Consider the following 17,694-nt stretch of genomic DNA (forward strand, 5'->3'; position numbering starts at 1 on the left):
TCTGTGATTAGTATACATGACCAATAATGATGTCACCTCATTGTGTCACAGGAGGCAGTGGAATATTGGCATGCATTTTCTAGACAATGGCACTTTTCCAATACCTGAAAGAAAACTGCCCACAAAGAGTGAGCAATCTCTGGATAATGAATTTAGCATTGCCAGACATAAATCTGGAGCCAGGTCAAGACGATCTCCATACACTCAGTCAAAATTATGCCTTCAAGTCAGGTAAGTATCCAAACATATTAAAAAGTGCTCATAGACAGCAAACTAGTGGATAAAATGCACTATTTATGCTTCACTTTTTAAATTCGGTTTATAGAATAGAAATATTGGGACAAATACAAGGTGTAGACATATTGTTGACAATTTTTAAATATGTATACTCTTTTAAACCATGATGTGGTGGTACTGGTGTTGGACTGGGGTGGACAAAGTTAAAAATCACACAACACCAGGTTATAGTCCAACAGGTTTATTTGGAGGTACAAGATTTCGGAGCACTGCTCCTTCGTGAGCTACCTGATGAAGGAGTAGTGCTCTGAAAGCTTGTACTTCCAAATAAACCTGTTGGACTATAATCTGGTCTTGTGTGATTTTTTACTTTTAAACCACAATGGTGAAATGTGACATTCTGAACATATAAACTTCATTTTCCAGCATGGTAGAGTTTGCTAATAATAATTATGATCTCAATTCATTTCATTCATTCATTCAACAAGCTGTCATTACTGACAGCAATGACTAGATTCTGGGTTTAACTGCACAAATGTTTGAACGTGTGGAGCATAATTGGGAAATTTGTAGATGACACAAAAGTTGGCCATGTCATAGATAGAATAGGGATTAGCTGTAAGTTCCAAAATGATGCAGATGGGCAGGGAATTGGCAGATAGGGTTCAACTCAGATAATGCATTTCGGGAGATCACAAGGGGATACACAATAAATGAGAATATAGTAAGAGCAATAGATGAAGTCAAAGAACTTGGCATGCAAATGCAGAGGTCCTTAAAAAAGAGGTATAGTAAGATAAAGTTGTAAAGAAGACATATGGAATGCTATCCTTCATTGGCAGAGGTATAGAATACAAAGTTTGTGAGAAGATTTGTAGCTCGGGTGCTCGTTGCTGTGGTTTTGTTCGCCGAGCTGGAAGTTTTTGTTGCAAATGTTTCGTCCCCTGTCTAGGTGACATCCTCAGTGCTTGGGAGCCTCCTGTGAAGCGCTTCTGTGGTGTTTCCTCCGGCATTTATAGTGGCCTGTCCCTGCCGCTTCCGGTTGTCAGTTTCAGCTGTCCGCTGTAGTGGCCGGTATATTGGGTCCTGGTCGATGTGTTTGTTGATGGAGTTTGTGGATGAGTGCCATGCTTCTAGGAATTCCCTGGCTGTTCTTTGTTTGGCTTGCCCTATAATGGTAGTATTGTCCCAGTCAAATTCATGTTGCTTGTCGTCTGCGTGTGTGGCTACCAGGGATAGCTGGTCGTGTTGTTTCGTGGCTAGTTGATGTTCGTGGATGCGGATCGTTAGCTGTCTTCCTGTTTGTCCTATATAGTGTTTTGTGCAGTCCTTGCATGGGATTTTGTACACTACATTAGTTTTGCTCATGCTGTATAGAATACAAAAGTAGGGATGATGAAATATACAAGACACTGGTGAAACCACAACTGGAGGATTGTGTGCAGTTCTGGTCACCACATTACAGGAAGGACATTATTGCTCTGGAGAGAATGCAGCAAAGATTTAGTAGAATGTTGCCAGGGCTGGAGTTGTAGTTATCAGAGATTGGAGAGGTTGGGATTGTTTTCCTTGGTTAGAGACAAAAATATTGCACTTGCTGGAATCCAAGGTGGACAAGCAGGAGGCTGGAAGAACACAGGCAGCATCAGGAGATGGAGAAGACAACATTTTGGATGTAACTCTTCTTCAGGACTGGGGGTGGGTGTAAGGAGAGCTGCGGATAAAGGGGTAGGGAGGACAGAGTGGTGAGGTGGGGATAGGTGAGCACAGGTAGAGGGTGCAACCTGGTTGGTCGATGGGAGGAATGAACCTGGTTGGTAGCTGGAAGGAAGGGTCGGTCAGAGGAATGGAAGGGAGGGAGAGTTGCTGGGAAGGAAGGTTATTGGAAATTAGAGAACCCAATGTTGAGTCCCCCAGGCTGTAGTCTGCCCAGGTGGAAGATAAGGTTGTTTCTCCAATTTGTGGTCTGATTTACTGTGGCAATGGGGGAGGCCAAGGATGATCATGTCTGAAAGGGATTGAGAAGGAGAATTAAAAATGGGTGGTGACTGGGAGATCAGGTCGGCCCATGTTTTCCTTGGAACAGAGAAGGCTGAGTGGTGACATGACTGAGGTATATAAAATTGTGAGGGAATGAGATAGATAGGAGGAACCTGTTTCACTTGGCAGCGAGTTCAAAAACCAAAAGTCATAGATTCAAATTAAGTGGAGATGGATTAGAGGGGATGTGAGTAAAATCTTCTTTACACAGAGGGTGGTGAGTGTTTGGAATTTGCTGCATGAGTTGGTGGTGGAGGCAGAGACTTGACTCTCTAGAATGTACTTGGATCTCAACCTTAAGTAGTATAGGCTGCAAGGCTCTGTCCGTGTGCAGGAAGATGGATTAGGGCATCTGGGTATCTTTGGGTCAACATGGACAAGATGGGTTGAATGGCCCTCCTTCTGTGCTGTATCATTTATATGGTTCTATGGGGTCCTCAGTGTAAGACCCTTGAGCTGGTTGTTCATTTCAGACAGGTATTGACAGTAAGAACTGACAGTTTTAACATCATTATAGTTGCAATCAGAGAAGAATTCAGTTGCAAATATATCAACATATTTCTTCTCTAACCCCCACCCTCAAATGGTCACAGCTTCAAGAATAGTGCAATGTTGCTCCTTCATATCAAGTACAGGTCCATGTATCATTAAGTAATTTTATCCCTGCAAAGCCCCACTCTTAAGATTTATCACCTTAAAGTAAGTAACATTTAGTAATTAGATTAGATTTAGATTTAGTAATCATGAACTCTAACAGGATGCACATTGGTATCATCTCATTAGTACTTTTACCAATTGGATTTTCTACTTTCTCAAATGGAAACTTCCATTGACACAAAGTTGGTTGTTGACCTCTGGTGGAGATTGATTTCTTATTGAACACGGTTTACTCTGCTGTGACTGCTGTGAGCAGTATTTTCAGTCTTGTGATAAATCATGCAACAAATGTGAGTGTCAGCCTCACTGTTAATACTTTAAAGACTGCCTGTCACTTACTGTTTGGATGAACAAACAACAGTTCTAATGATGGTTATGTTGACTTCTGGTGAAAAGTTCACAGTCAACATAGGAGGCATCTCTGCTCTTTACAGATAATGGTTATCCTGCTTGTATCCTGTATTTTCCATTTTTAGTAAATATTATGATGCCAAGTAGACATTTATGCATCTATAATTATTTTTGTTGCCCTTTTCTCAATTTATTTTGCTTTCCTCCTGAAAGACCAGTCAGCTCCTCCCTAACCACCTTAACATTGTACCCAGGGATCCACTACAAAACTTTTAAAGTGGCCATCATGACCTGAAAGCAATCGAAAATAACTCTTGCCATGTGAAGAAATGGTCAGCCACTGAGAACCACTTTAAACCACAGAATTTCCATTTGATGTCAGTGATGATCTTGTATTTTCTTTTGTAAATTGAATCTATGTTGATAATTTAAAACCACAATATCTTAATCAAATGGACCAGATATCATGCAGTAAGACTATGATTGAGAAGTAAATATTCTGGGATGCTTACCATTATAGAAAGCCAGGCAGAAAAGAAAAGGAGGAAGAATAGCCTTGTTGTAAGGACAACAGAAAGAAAATATTTTGGCTCAGAAAATCAGGACCTTGATTCAGTATGGGTGGAAATTAGAAACAAAAGCCTGAAAACGGTGGTACGAATAATTTATAGCCCACCCAATAGCAGTTACAACATTGGACAGAGCACTGAGTAAGAAACATTTAGAGCTTGTAACAATTGTGTGGGACTTTAATCTTCACATTGTTGAAAGGAAGAATGTGCTGGTAATCAAGACCCACTAATCCACGAGTTGCAACAGTAGTAAATTTTTTTGATTTAATCACCAAAATGGTCAATTGTTTCCTTTTTGTACGGCTATCCAGAATAAAAGACACTTGCACCAGGCTTCTTTAATTAACTCAAATATAGTTCTTTTTTTATGAAACAAACCTGACTCTGGTAAGACTATTATTTGGAATTAGAAATATATCCTGGTTTAATTCCAAAACAGACACTCACACAACACAAAGGACAATAAAACTCTGTAGAAGTGTTATTTTAAAAAGAGAGGGGATCCAAGATGGCGGCGACCCAGTAAGACTGAGTCTATAGTGCTCCTCCCAAGACTTGGGCACAGTGGGTCACCTACCCCCTACCAAGCTCACCAAATCATTTATAATAGTTTTGTAATTCAATTAGTTGTGTAATATTACATTTAAACAACTTAATCCTAAATTAAAATGACTAAAGGAAAGGGAGCCCGCAGCTCTCAGCAAGCAGGAACCCCTCCCCCACACTCTCCAGCTGCAGCAGAGGCGTCCACAGCCGCCCCGGGGGACTTACCTACAGTAGCAAGTCTTGCAGAAATGCTTTCCAAGCTTGACTCGAAGATCGATGCTTTTATCGTCGAATCCAGAAATCGTTGGGAGTCGCTCTCGGCCGCGCTGCAGAAGCACGACCGTGAGATTGAAGAAATTCAACGCCGAGTCGGAGGGGCGGAGCTAAAGGCCGCGACCTCCGAGACAACCGCTCAATCGGCCGTGGATCAGGTCCGGACTCTCGAGCAGCGAGTCCGGACCTTGGAAAATCATATTGACGACCTCGATAATCGAGGTCGCCGAAAAAATATTCGTTTGCTGGGCCTTCCCGACCGGGAAGAGGAAGGCCAGCTTACAGCATTCCTGGAGAAGTGGCTGCCACAACTTTTAAATCTGCAAGCTGGATCAGGCCAGGTAAAGGTGGAATGGGCCTACCGGGTCGCAATACGCGGGCCCGGCTCGAACCAGCGCCCACGCCCGGTCCTGTTCCGGCTGCAGAGCTACAGGGAGAGGCAGATACTCCTAGAAGCCTCTAGAAATCTCGGAAAAGACCCCCAAGCTATGATCTACAAAGGATCCAAGATCATGCTATTTCAGGACTTTTCCCCGGCTCTGGTTTGAAAGAGGAAGGCATTCGACGAGGTGAAGAAGCGTTTAAGGGACTTAAATGTTCAGTACTCCTTACGCTACCCAGCGATGTTACGCTTTAACCATGAAGGATCCATATATAACTTTGGATCACCAGAAAAGGCTAAGGAATTTTTGGACTCTCTTAGATAAACTGTAGGACATAATGGATGTTGGTCTGCCTTCCCCCCCCCCGCTTTTGTTTATATCCCCTCCCTTTTTTTTTCTCTTACCTTACTGCTTAATATTATCATGGGGGGTGGGGGGAGGGATTTGATTTTCTCCCCCCCACCCCCCCTTGGAGTTGTTTTCTGTTATTATTTTATGTATATATGAGGGATGTATGTATATGTGTGTGTGTGTATGTATATGTGTGTATGTGTATGTATATATATGTATATATATAAGCTGGGGGATTTGGTTAATGTTGGTGGGGGGAGGTGGTTACCTTATTCGATTTTACCTCTGTCTTTAGGAGCGGGGTTGTTTTCCCTTCGTTATTTTGTATTATCATATTTAATTATTATTTGTTGAAGTGGTAATTTTATAGTTATATGTTTATATACGGTATTAACATTACCAAATATACCCAGGTGTTGGTATGGGTGGGGGTGGGGTGCTCACTGTTAACTCTAGCTTTGTATTAGATTTGAATTCTCCTCATTTTATTGAGGAGTGCCTGGGTCAAGGGTGGGGCATTGGTTGGGAGAGGATATGAGGGACTTTTGGAGAGGAAGTGACGCCCCCTGGGAACAAGGGGGAAAGTCTCCACTTAGATACGTTTTATATTTTTTTTATTTAGAAATAGTTTTTTACTGTATTGTTGTGGGTGTATTAAAGAGGCTTTATTTTTGTAAATTTTACATGTTCCACCCTCGGGATGTTCTGGATAGGGTTCCCCCTCCCGAGGGGTCTCGGATTGGCCCAGAGGATTATGGTTGATCAGTCGGTTAAGTGGTGCACCTGGAATGTCAAGGGGAGTAATTCGCCACTCAAAAGGAAGAAAATATTATCAAATCTTAAGAAGGAAAGAGTTGATATAGCTCTCCTACAGGAGACACACCTGTCAGATAAAGAACACTTGAAATTACGACAGGGCAGATTTGATCAGGCCTTTTTTTCCTCTTTTAGCTCAAAAAGCAGGGGAGTTGTTATTCTTGTTCGGAAGAATTTCCCTTTCAAAATCCTAAAGCAGATAAAAGACGAATCTGGACGATATATCTTGATTAAAGCCCTCATAAATGGAGAGGAATATGGGATTTTAAATTTGTACTGCCCCCCGGCACACCCCTTTAAATTTATAACGGAAGCCTTTTCAAAATTGATGGCTTTTGATGCCCGTCATATAATTATAGGGGGAGACTTTAATTGTATTATGGATCCGGAAATAGACAGGATTCCCAAGAGTACTGCAGGAGTATCTCCCAGATCTAGACAATTGATGGATCTGAACAAAGAATTAGGATTAGTAGATGTATGGAGATGTCTTCATCCACAGGGTAGAGATTTTTCTTTCTACTCTAATCCACATAAATGTCATACCAGAATTGATATGTTTTTTGCCCCCTCGATTTTTTTAAATTCCATATCATCCTGTAAAATAGGTAATATAGCAATTTCTGACCACGCTGCTGTATATATGGAAACTAAGGCGAGGAACAGTGGGACATCCCCTCGGCATTGGCGTATGGTCCCCTTCTTAATGAAAGATAGTAAATTTGTAAAGTACTTCTCTCAAGAATTTAAAACTTTTTTAGAAATTAATTCAGGTACAGCTAGCAACCCGTCAATGATGTGGGAGACCATCAAAGCTTACATGCGAGGCTTGATCATCTCCTACTCAGCGACCCAGAAGAAATTAAAGGGAGAACAACAGCGTCTGCTTGAAGCCTGCTTAAAAGCGGCTGAAACAGCATACTCTGATAGACCTTCTATTATTAAATTGCAAAGGATTACAGCTCTTAGGACAGCTCTAAACACTACACTTACTCAAACGGCTAAGAGGGAAATATTATTTGCAAAGCAAAGGTTATATGAATATGGCGACAAACCGGGTAGATACTTAGCATTTCTTGCAAAGAAAAAAAAGGCCCCTCAGACTATTATGTCTATCAAGGAAAGTACGGGTATTTTGATTCATGATCATAAAAAGATTAATGCGACCTTTAGAGAATTCTATTCTGAGTTATATAAATCACAGGATTGTGAAGATAGGACGAAGAGGATGCAGTCATTTTTTAAAAATTTGACTTTTCCAGACCTAACTCCGGAACAAGTATCGGTCCTAAATGCTCCTCTTACACCCCAAGAAATAGTTGATGCAATTAGGCACCTTCAAAATGGTAAGGCGCCGGGCCCAGATGGCTTTCAAGCTGAATTCTATAAAGAATTTACAGAAATACTGGCTGGTCCACCTATGGACATGTATAACTATGCATATAGTCAGGGCTGTCTCCCGCCTTCGCTGAAAGAGGCAAATATCTCTCTTATCCTTAAAAAAGGAAAGGACCCAGAAGATTGTACATCATACAGACCAATATCCTTGCTAAATGTAGATTTTAAAATCCTCTCTAAAATGTTAGCACTGAGACTAGAAAGGATACTGCCACATATTATAAAGGAGGATCAGACGGGGTTTATTAAGGGCCGTAGATCATCCAATAATGTTAGAAGGGCTCTGAATATGATTCAAGCTTGTCATCAGGGAAAGATACCAGGAGTAGTGGTTTCATTAGACGCGGAAAAGGCATTTGATAGGGTCGAATGGTCATATTTGTTTTACACATTGGAGAGGTTTGGCGTTGGACAGGTGTTTACCAAATGGGTCTCAACATTGTATAGTGATCCCAAAGCAGTTGTGGTTACCAATGGATTAGGCTCGGATAGCCAGCTCTCTCACTGATGTAGCTCTCACTTAAGCTTTGCTCAAGTTTAATGTTCTTATTTTGAATTCGAGTATGATATCAAACTTAATGTGGAATTCAGTTGTATTATAAACACCTTTTCCCATAGAATTTCTTTTACCATAAGGTAGCTATTTAAACTTGAACACTAGATCTACGATAGCTTTAGTCCTATTTGCTTCCACGAAGTATTAGTCTAGAAACTGTCATGAAAACACATTTCAATTCCACCTTCCAAACAATCTGTGTCAATTTGATTTGCCCAGTTTTCATTCACTGATGATGATTAAGGTCCCCACAATTATTATATTTCCTTTATTACATGCTCTACTTTTTTTATTAAATACTTTGTACAACTGTATAACTTGCTAGAATTACAGTAAATAGTATTAGATTAAATGTTGCAAAGAACAGTAGCAAGGATGAGGATTGGGATAGTTTTAGAAAGCAGCAAAGAGTGACGAAATGCTATTGAAACAGGACAAAATAATATGAAAGCAAATTGGCCTGGAATATAAAAACCGATTGTAAGAGCATTTATAAGTATATTATAAGTAGTAACTAAAATAAACGGCAAGCCCTTTGAGGGAGTCTAGAGAAATTATCGTAGGGAATAAGGAAACAGCAAAGGCATTGAATAAATATTTTGTTTCTTTTTCATGACAAATTATACATCTGAAATATAGGGTAATCTAGGGACTAATAAGAGTGAGGAATTTAACTTAATTAACATTAGCAGAGAAGGGACTAAAAGACAACAAATCCCCATGTCTTGATGGCCTACAGCCTTGGCTTCCAAAATAAACAGCTGCAGAGATAGTGGATGCACCTGGTCATGCTTTTCCAAAAGTCCTTTTGACTCTAAAATGGTCCCAGCAAAAATGAAGTTGTAAAACATATTACCACTATTCAAGAAAGAGAATTGAGAAGGGGACAGTGAAAGAAAAAGGGACTACAATGGGATTTAAAGAGATTTAATGAGTTTACAACAAGGTTGCAAGTGGGAAATTGTAATGATATTCATTTTGAAAATAACAACACATTAAAAATTAAGTTTTAAATATTGATAGTGAGGCAGACTTGTGTGGACTAGTGCATGGTTCACAGGAAGGGAACATTCTGTTCAGAAATTCTCAGGCCAATGGAAGATTGACCTCTTTTTGCCAAGAGATTAGAATACAAGAACAAGGAAGTCTTCCTACAACTAGAAATAGCTTTTGTGTTTTCCTTGTTTGCTATATCTCATGCGAATGCTTCCTTTGATGTATTCCAGGCAAACATTGCGGATACTTACTGCTTGGTTTAGTTCTTTTATTTAGTATTACAGGTGGCCCCTCATTAAGCTCGCCAAATTGCAATTACCCCAAGGGTTAGGGGGAGTAGACTTCCCGGATATTAAGAGATACCAACTATGCATGCTTCTGTCTTTCATGAGTGACGGACTTGTGAGGACCCCACATCAATATGGTTGGATATCGAGGCCTTCCAGGCAAAGTGCCCTCTTACTAGTCTGTCGTTTATGTACAAGCTGAGGACAGTTATGGAATACTGTCGGAAATCAATCATTATTAATACTGTCAAAGCATGGAAAGTAATGCAACAGAGTGAGGGCAATCTATCTAAAATCTCCTTTCTCACCCCGATAGTTGGTATGTGGGAATTCTGGCCAGGGATAATGAACCCTGAATTTAAATTTTGGGCAGCTAGGGGAGTCTCCTGTCTGGGTGACCTATTTGAGGGTGATATCATGATGTCTGTCCACCAAATGAGCCACAAGTATGGATTGTGTAGCAGAGACCTTTTTCATTTTTTCCAGGTCAGGGACTTTATCCAAAAAACTACTATGCTTTTGACCAACCCCTATAGATCTGATACAGAGAAGACAGTGCTTCATTCCAAATGCACTCTCTCAGTTAGTACTCTCTACAGCCTACCGGGAGGGCAGTGCCTCGGATGATATTGAGCGACTATGTGAGGTTTGGGAGCAAGAGTTGGGAGTGGAGATGTCCAAGACATGGGAGGACGTTTGGGAGAATGCGAGAAAGATCTCAATCTGTAACAGAACACGTACCATGCAGTTGAAGGTACTTCGTAGGGTTTATTTGGCCCCCAGATCATCTTGCAAAATTCAAAAAGGGAGCATCTCCAATTTTCCCCAAGTGCAAAATAAGCACAAGAACCCTCACTCATTGCTTGTGGTCATACCACAAGCTTTGTAGGTATTGGAGTGCTGTGGCAGAAGTAATACAGTGCGTCTTGGGGTCCAAAGTTAACATAGACTCAGTCCCTCTTCTCCTGGGCTTGCCAAATTTACCTTCCTTAAATGTACATGGCAAAAAGCTTTTTAACATTTTCACTTACTGTAGGAGGCAGAATATTCTGATGAGCTGGGTGTCTGAAACCCCCCAGGCCTGTTGGGATGGCATAAGTTAATTATGGAACACATCCCTTTGGATTTCCTCACAAACATGGTGCACCATAAACCGGAACTTTTTTTATAGACATGACAGCCCTTTTTGAATAACCTGTAAGTAGATTTGTCTGCCATTTTAATTCGGGCCTTTGTTTAGCCGTGATGGTTAGGTTAAATGAACCTGAAGCCCTGGGAGGAAGAATCCCAAATAAATATGGGTGTAATAAATAATGCTGCCGAAGATTGGGAGCTTTGGTTTTGTTGCGTTAAGTGGTGTATTTATTGATTTATGAGTATAGTTTTGCTTTGTTTTGTAGAGTAGGGTAGGGTAGTAGTTAGCCCTGATCCTCGAATGCTGCCTTACCTGTTGTGCTTTTCCAGCACCATTCTAATCTTGACTAATTTCCAACATCTGCAGTCCTCACTTTCGCCTGGGCTTGTAGTTAGTTTATTGTAATTGTTGTTATAATTTTATACTGTTATGTTTTTGTAATTTTATAATTTTGTAAAGAAAAATTTCTCAATAAAAATATTTTATTTAAAGAAACAGCTTTTGTGAAACCACATTTGAATAGTGTGTGCAAGTTTTGTTTCTATATCTAAGGAACAGTACATTTATAGTCCAGCCAATATTTATTTGATCAGTTTGTGGAATAAGGGAACTTGCCTGTGATGGGCAACTGAGTAAATCCCTGGAATTTAGAAGAATGAGAGGTGACTTCTTGAAACATACATGATTCTGAAGGTGCGTGGCAGAGCAGACACTGACAGGTTGTTTTGCCTGGCACTAATACTAAAATATATCACGATGTTTAAACTCAAATAGCCAGTTAGATGTCAGATTAAAGGAGTGAACTCACACTTCTTTCACTGTGACTGGGCTAAATTAGTTGAATTCTTGTTTTAATAGCATTGAGAGTGTATTTATACCACAGGGATTGAGGTATTCAAGAAGCTGGTCCTTCGTCACCTTCACAAGGTCAATTAGGGATGGGCAACAAATCCTGGCTTTGGCAGTAATACTGACATCCTATGAAAGAATAAAATGAAGTAAGCACATCTCCAAGTCTTACCAACTGTGCAATGCAATTTGTAACTTTTATCTGGAGGTCTATCTTCTCTAGTTTGGATTAGACCGCATTGTTGTGGCAGAGAATGAGGAGTTGTGTTCTATTCCCAGCTTTACAATACTGGACTTGGAAGTGCCTGATACTTACAATGAATGCTACAAAATTGAAATTAAATTGCATGGAAAGTTCTACTTTTAAACAATTGATAGAATTGTTCAAGAAAGACTATTACAAAATCCTAAAAATAGAAATTATTCTAAATCCATGTCTGTTTTAATCACAGCAATCAATGTTGAAGTCAAAATTCTAGTCTAATAATAATTACAAATTACACATTCCCTCATTTTAAACCCTTTCTGATTTGCTAAATAACCTCGAAATCCAGTGTCTTCAGCTCCTTAGGTTTTAAGAAGGTTAAATACTGAGCCTTTGACCATACTTTTGGTTATCAGACCTAAAATCGTCCTCGGTGGTTTGGTGTCTTACCTTGCATTATAATGCTCTTATGAAGAGTCTTTGGATATTTTATTATGTTAAAGGAACTGAATAAATAAATATTATTGTGGTTAACATCATATAAGTTAAGAATTAAGTGGTACTGAAACACTGGATGGAATCTGATAGGGGTCTCAGTGATGTGGGCGATGGTGAAACTTCTGCAGAATCGGATGAGAAATTTGGCAAGATCCATCTTGGCATCAGAAGCAAATCACACCATTCTCTATGCAATTGAAAAACAGCATATTAAGTTTCTTGCAAGGCAGCAGCAAGTTTGCAACTGAGAGGAACTATTGCTTGTTGGTGGTCTAGCGCTCCACATTTATGTACAGCTTTCCATCTTATCAAACCTGCCAACAAGCTAGATATTGTAAAATCTCAGCATGGTAGTTAGGAGTAGGTACATGTTGATTCCAACTCGCCACTCTGCCCCAAAGGACCCCTGTGTTGGCCAGTCAACACCAACATCAACAGGGCATGTTCAGTAGGCACCAGCCATACACATCCCACATCCACATTAGTATCTGACATATGCTAGCCTCTAGGACCCTCATGACACATCGCTGATCCACTTAAAGATGCTTCTGTACTTTCCATGCTGCACTTCAGACTGTACAGGCAACTGTCATTGTAATGCTGTCAAAAGGACACTTTGTGCTTCTGAGAGACACACCCAGCTCATGATGCCAGGTTGCATCTCTGGGTTCTGCACTTGCTCTCATAGCACTCACTCACTCTGAGCTAATGTAATGTTCATAGTGTCCCTGCCTTGCCTTTTTACACTTTACCCCTCAGCCAGAAATATAGGTTGTATTACTTCTGTCTTGCCTTGCAGATTAGCCCAGGCACAAAGGAAATAAGTTGTCAGTAGGCCTCAGTCAAATCACAGAAACATTGTCAAGGGGAAATAGCCATCAGGCTGGGGATCCTGGTACTTTAAGTAAAGCACGCCGTCTGATATAAGTCCAAGCTACACAGGCAGTCAGATTCAGGATTTTCTCCACCTAAGGGGGGGGTTATGGACCAGACCAGATCCCCTCAAAATATTTTAAGAAGGTAGCCTAGACCCTAATCTTTCCTTATTGTAAAGGCAGATGTAAAGTGCTGTGTTCCAGATGCAATTCAACTGATTAGACTACTCAACACAATTTATTTAAACATTATAGTTAAAATACAATAAAGGAAAGAATTCAGGATAACATCTCTATTGGAAAACTTAATTGAATAATAGGTACAGTAGCTATTACTAATTAACTGTCCCAATACAGTAACATCCCATAAACACACCCTTTGCCAAAAAGATAAACTCAGAAACAGATCTTGTCTCACATGCAATCCAGGAAGAGAACTTTCAGCTTTCGTCTGTAATTGAGAGGGGGGGGGGGGGGGGGGAATAGTTTCTACTTCTTCCAACCTACAACAGCAATTGCTGAAAGTTCACTAAATATCCTTGATCTGTGAGAGCTTGACCATCAGACTACTTCTATTGTTCCAACTTAAAAAAATCTCCAAGGCCTCCCAAGTTGTTTATCTTTTCATAGACTGCTCTACACCTCTTAGTCTCTCTCTACGAGAAACCAGGACAAAACACACCACTTAAAGCTACAGCATCAACACAGAGTTGAGGTGCTGAATGTTGGGCACCTTAATGCCTGTTAAGACACATTCGGCCCTATTTGTGTTGCCTTCCTCCTGGTGATTTGCAGATCAGAGGTCCTGCAGGGTTCATGCTGTCAGGAGTTGTTGGGTGACAGTGAGTGGGAAGATGTCGCAGGCAATAGTGAGAGTGATAGAACATGAACTTAATGGAAGGTGGATACAGCAGCATGATATGGGTTTGATTTATTGGAGAGAATATACTTCTGTAGAAGGGCTAGGTCATTGATTTTCCTTCTATATTGCTGTGCATTCCTCCAGATGGCTGAGATTGCACTGAAATGGTGGCAATCTTGGACCAGGTCTGGTGTTGTGGTCTCCTCTGCTGGTCCTGGGGAAAGGGGAAGTTCCATGTCTGCATCACTCCATCCAGCAGGGGCTCCAGGTTCTGCCTGCCAAGTGCGGTGCCAATTTCTCCTGTTTGCCATGCCTGGGGCAAGTGTCAGTAGCTGTACAGGGTAGCCCACGACTGACAATGCTTGATGGTATGGGTGCAAAGAATGCTGGTGAATTCTGGAATATCTGCTGATTGGCAAGTTGTTCTGGTAATGGTGCGTGCTAAGATGGGGCTGGAATTGGATGTGAAGAGTATCATGCAGGAAAGGTAGGCCATTAATTGTGCTATGGAGAAAGTGAGGACTGCAAATGCTGGAGATCAGAGTCGAGAGTATGGTGCTGGAAAAGCACAGCAGGTCAGGTAGCATCTGAGGAGCAGGAGAATTGACCTTCATCAGGAATGATGAAGGGCTTATGCCCGAAACGTTCATTCTCCTGCACCTTGGATGCTGCCTGACCTGCTGTGTTTTTCCAGCACCACACTCTCGACATTAATGGGGCAGGTTTAGTAAGAAATGACAAAAAAATCTCACTAGGGGAAATCTCTCCAAAAATCTTGAAACAAACAAGACTCTGCCCACTGTTTCTGTGTAACACACTCACAAATATGAGCCTTATTTACAAATATGAAACTGTATTGTTTTTGTACTCATTTCAAGAATACTTACCCATCTGACCTTTTTCATACAGTCCCTACTGATTATCAAAAATGTGGATATTCATATTTCATGTTCCCCAGATAAATGAAAGTGATGACTTCTTGCAAAATGCTGGATAGTGTTATGAACACAGCCGATGGTAATACTGCACAAGTCAGACCCCAGAGTGAAACTTGGGTCTGATAGATCATACATCTACAGTCTGATTACCATGGTGGCCCTCCACTTAACTTATTCACAAAGGCTGCCAATGTTCTTTTAAAGAAAAGAGGTTTACTACACAAAAGATAATATTTGTGAACATATATGATCATTTCGAAATATCTTACTAAAAGTAGCAAAAAGATTCAATCCTCTTCCCAGCAATACCTTTTAAACAATCACCCAAGGAGGGATCACTCCTTTCTTAACTCTTTATATTCTTACTAAAATGATTATTTTTCGCCCTTGTCTGTGAACAACTGAAGCAGCTTCAGATTTCTTTTTAATCTTCAAGGTCTAAAGACTTCTTTCTGGCTCAGATCGCCCAAATGAGTGTGTTTAATTCTGGAGCCTAAAGATTTCTGCCACTTTCACAGCCTAACTACAAACTAAACGCTCACAGTTGCAGAATTCTACCAAACTATGAAAAAGCTCTTCTGCTATGATTACATTTGCTCTTCTGAACTCAACCCTACTTGTGGCCCCTGACCATCTGTTTTGGTATCATAAAACTCAACTCTACAAAGATTCAGCAATTAATTCTCCAGGTAGTTAATTGAATCATTTAATTTAAGTCACATGGTTTCTTGGAAATGCTGTCTTCAGTTTAGTGCTCAAAATGACTTTCTGACCTTTGTTTTAAAAAAGAAATCACATTTCCAGAACTGAAAACTGAAATCAATTTTAAAAAAAATCCATTTTCTAATTCAAGAGCACAAATCATAATATATCACAAACCTACATCACAATAATTACATATTGAAAGAAAAAAAAACTTTTTAACAGCTCAATTGCAGATCTGGAATGTCAAGGAAGCTTAGTCCATTGCATTTGCAAGAAAAAGTGTTTATCCATGCAGATTTATAACAATATTCTAAAATTATTAAAGGACCAGCGCTGATATGAATGCTCTCCAATATCTTATTTATTTTCCTCTATTACACATCAGCAATGATCAATGTCAAAGTAAATGAAAGTATGTGTTGAATACATGGAACTCTAGAATTCATCTCATGATTGCATCTGCTTTGTCATGACTATTATAAACTGGCTTGAACAAAGACATCAGCAAATGCAATGAAATCAACAAAATCATCCTAGTCCCCTTTAAGGATCTTTGGCGCAAGATGTAACTGTATCACTAAACATCACGGCTTACACTTGAGCATCTCCAATTCACTGTTCTTGCTACCACCATCTAAGGCTTCAAAGGAAAACATGTCAGCTCATCTCCTAACAAAAGTGTGGGAATTTGGAAACTTAATGGGTAGCATATTGTTGTAACTGTTGTGACACCAGACCAGCTGAGTGTGTTGACATGTATATTACAAATGAGGAAAGCACCCTGGGGCTTTTTATAGTTCATTGGATCCCTGCTGTAGCATAAAATCACAATAGGACTAACATAGTCCTGGTTTTGGAATCATTGCAAAAAATGCTTCAAACAATCACATTTCCAATAAACATTTTGAGCAGAAGTAAGTGTTATATTGTGAATTTATCGGATTATCAGTTCAATACATTTTTGAATCATTATACTATTTTGATAACTGTAGTAGTAGATCTGACAACTTATTTGCTATAGGTTCACTCCCTGATATCAATAGTACAAAGAGCAGAATTAACTAAAACATGCTTGAACATTTATTATTTATGCTTTACCTACCTGCTCTGAGCTCATCTTCTGCAACTCTTCCTCCCACATTGCCCTGTCATTGTCAATTCCATATGCTGGGGGTGGTGTCAATCCTTGAAGAATCTGAGAGTCACGGTCCTGACACAGAGACGTGAGGTGTCCTATGTACAGCTTCAGTTTACTGCGATTCTGGTTCAGTTCTAATAGTGACTGGATGATCTGCTGGGAAGAAAATAAAAAGGTTGGAACAAGCCATCACCATTAAACATTTGCAATAGCAAATGTGGCCATCACCATTAGAATAAATAAATTCTGGAAGCCTTCACCACAAAGTTGAGACTTAAGCATGAGAGACATAAGGCAGAAAATCTGCAATGTAGCCACATACCAAAACTAAAAAAAAAGACATTAAATAATGTAGTTACTAACGCCCAATATTGTACTAAAAATTATGGAATGGCCCAAGTTTCATGAGAACAGCCACAGACCTCTTACCAAAACAAAAGCAACAAAATCAAGGCAGCATGAAAACAATCACAAACATTTTAAAACAACAGAGATGTAATGATTTGAAATAGGAGGTTCCCCCTTTCTGAACTTTTTGGCTTGTTAACTGTAATACGAGAGTTTAACTTCTGATCATTTCGAATTCTTAAATGCTCTACTTTGTTCCCATCACCAGCATTACCAAATTGTTCTTCTCAAACAAGAAACAGAAGTTTCTAAATTTTGTATAGCATTTTTCATGACTCAAGACATTCCAAAGCACACCACAGCCAAAGTATTTCTGAAGCGTTGTTGTTTTTCACTGTACTTTGTAGTATCCAATTTCTACACACCAAGATGATAAATGGTAGAATATTCCACTTTTGGTAGAGTTAATTGAGAAATAAATGTTAGCTAGAATTTTGAGACAACCTTTCTGCTCTTCTTTAAAAAATCCTTGGCTTACCATTACAGCTGAAAATATCCCCCAGTACTCCATTAATGGTCTGGTTTCTGGACCGGGCTTGAACCCAAACATCTCACACACAGAAATGTGTGTACTATCATTAAGTTCAGGCTGACTCTTAAAACTTGGATATTTTGCCG

The 17,694-nt window shown here is 39.9% G+C and overlaps 1 protein-coding gene across 9 annotated transcripts in view; it reads right to left on the minus strand.

The window, feature by feature from the left end:
- LOC148146771 (ELKS/Rab6-interacting/CAST family member 1-like) overlaps window positions 1–17,694 on the minus strand; it is a 922,009-nt gene that overhangs the window by 57,943 nt on the left and 846,372 nt on the right. For 5 of the 9 annotated variants that reach the window (XM_087997331.1, XM_087997330.1, XM_087997336.1 and 2 more), the window contains one exon: window positions 16,633–16,824. In XM_087997331.1, the coding sequence (XP_087853457.1) occupies window positions 16,633–16,824 (192 nt within the window). Of the gene's footprint in view, window positions 1–16,632; window positions 16,825–17,694 lie in introns of those variants that run through there. The other 4 variants (XM_087997334.1, XM_087997333.1, XM_087997337.1 and 1 more) reach the window with 2 other exon arrangements.

Source organism: Chiloscyllium plagiosum, unplaced genomic scaffold (genome assembly GCF_037043375.1).
Source record: "Chiloscyllium plagiosum isolate Xiang-an unplaced genomic scaffold, Cpla_swu_hap1 HiC_scaffold_19, whole genome shotgun sequence".
NCBI classification, from domain to species: Eukaryota; Metazoa; Chordata; class Chondrichthyes; order Orectolobiformes; family Hemiscylliidae; genus Chiloscyllium; species Chiloscyllium plagiosum.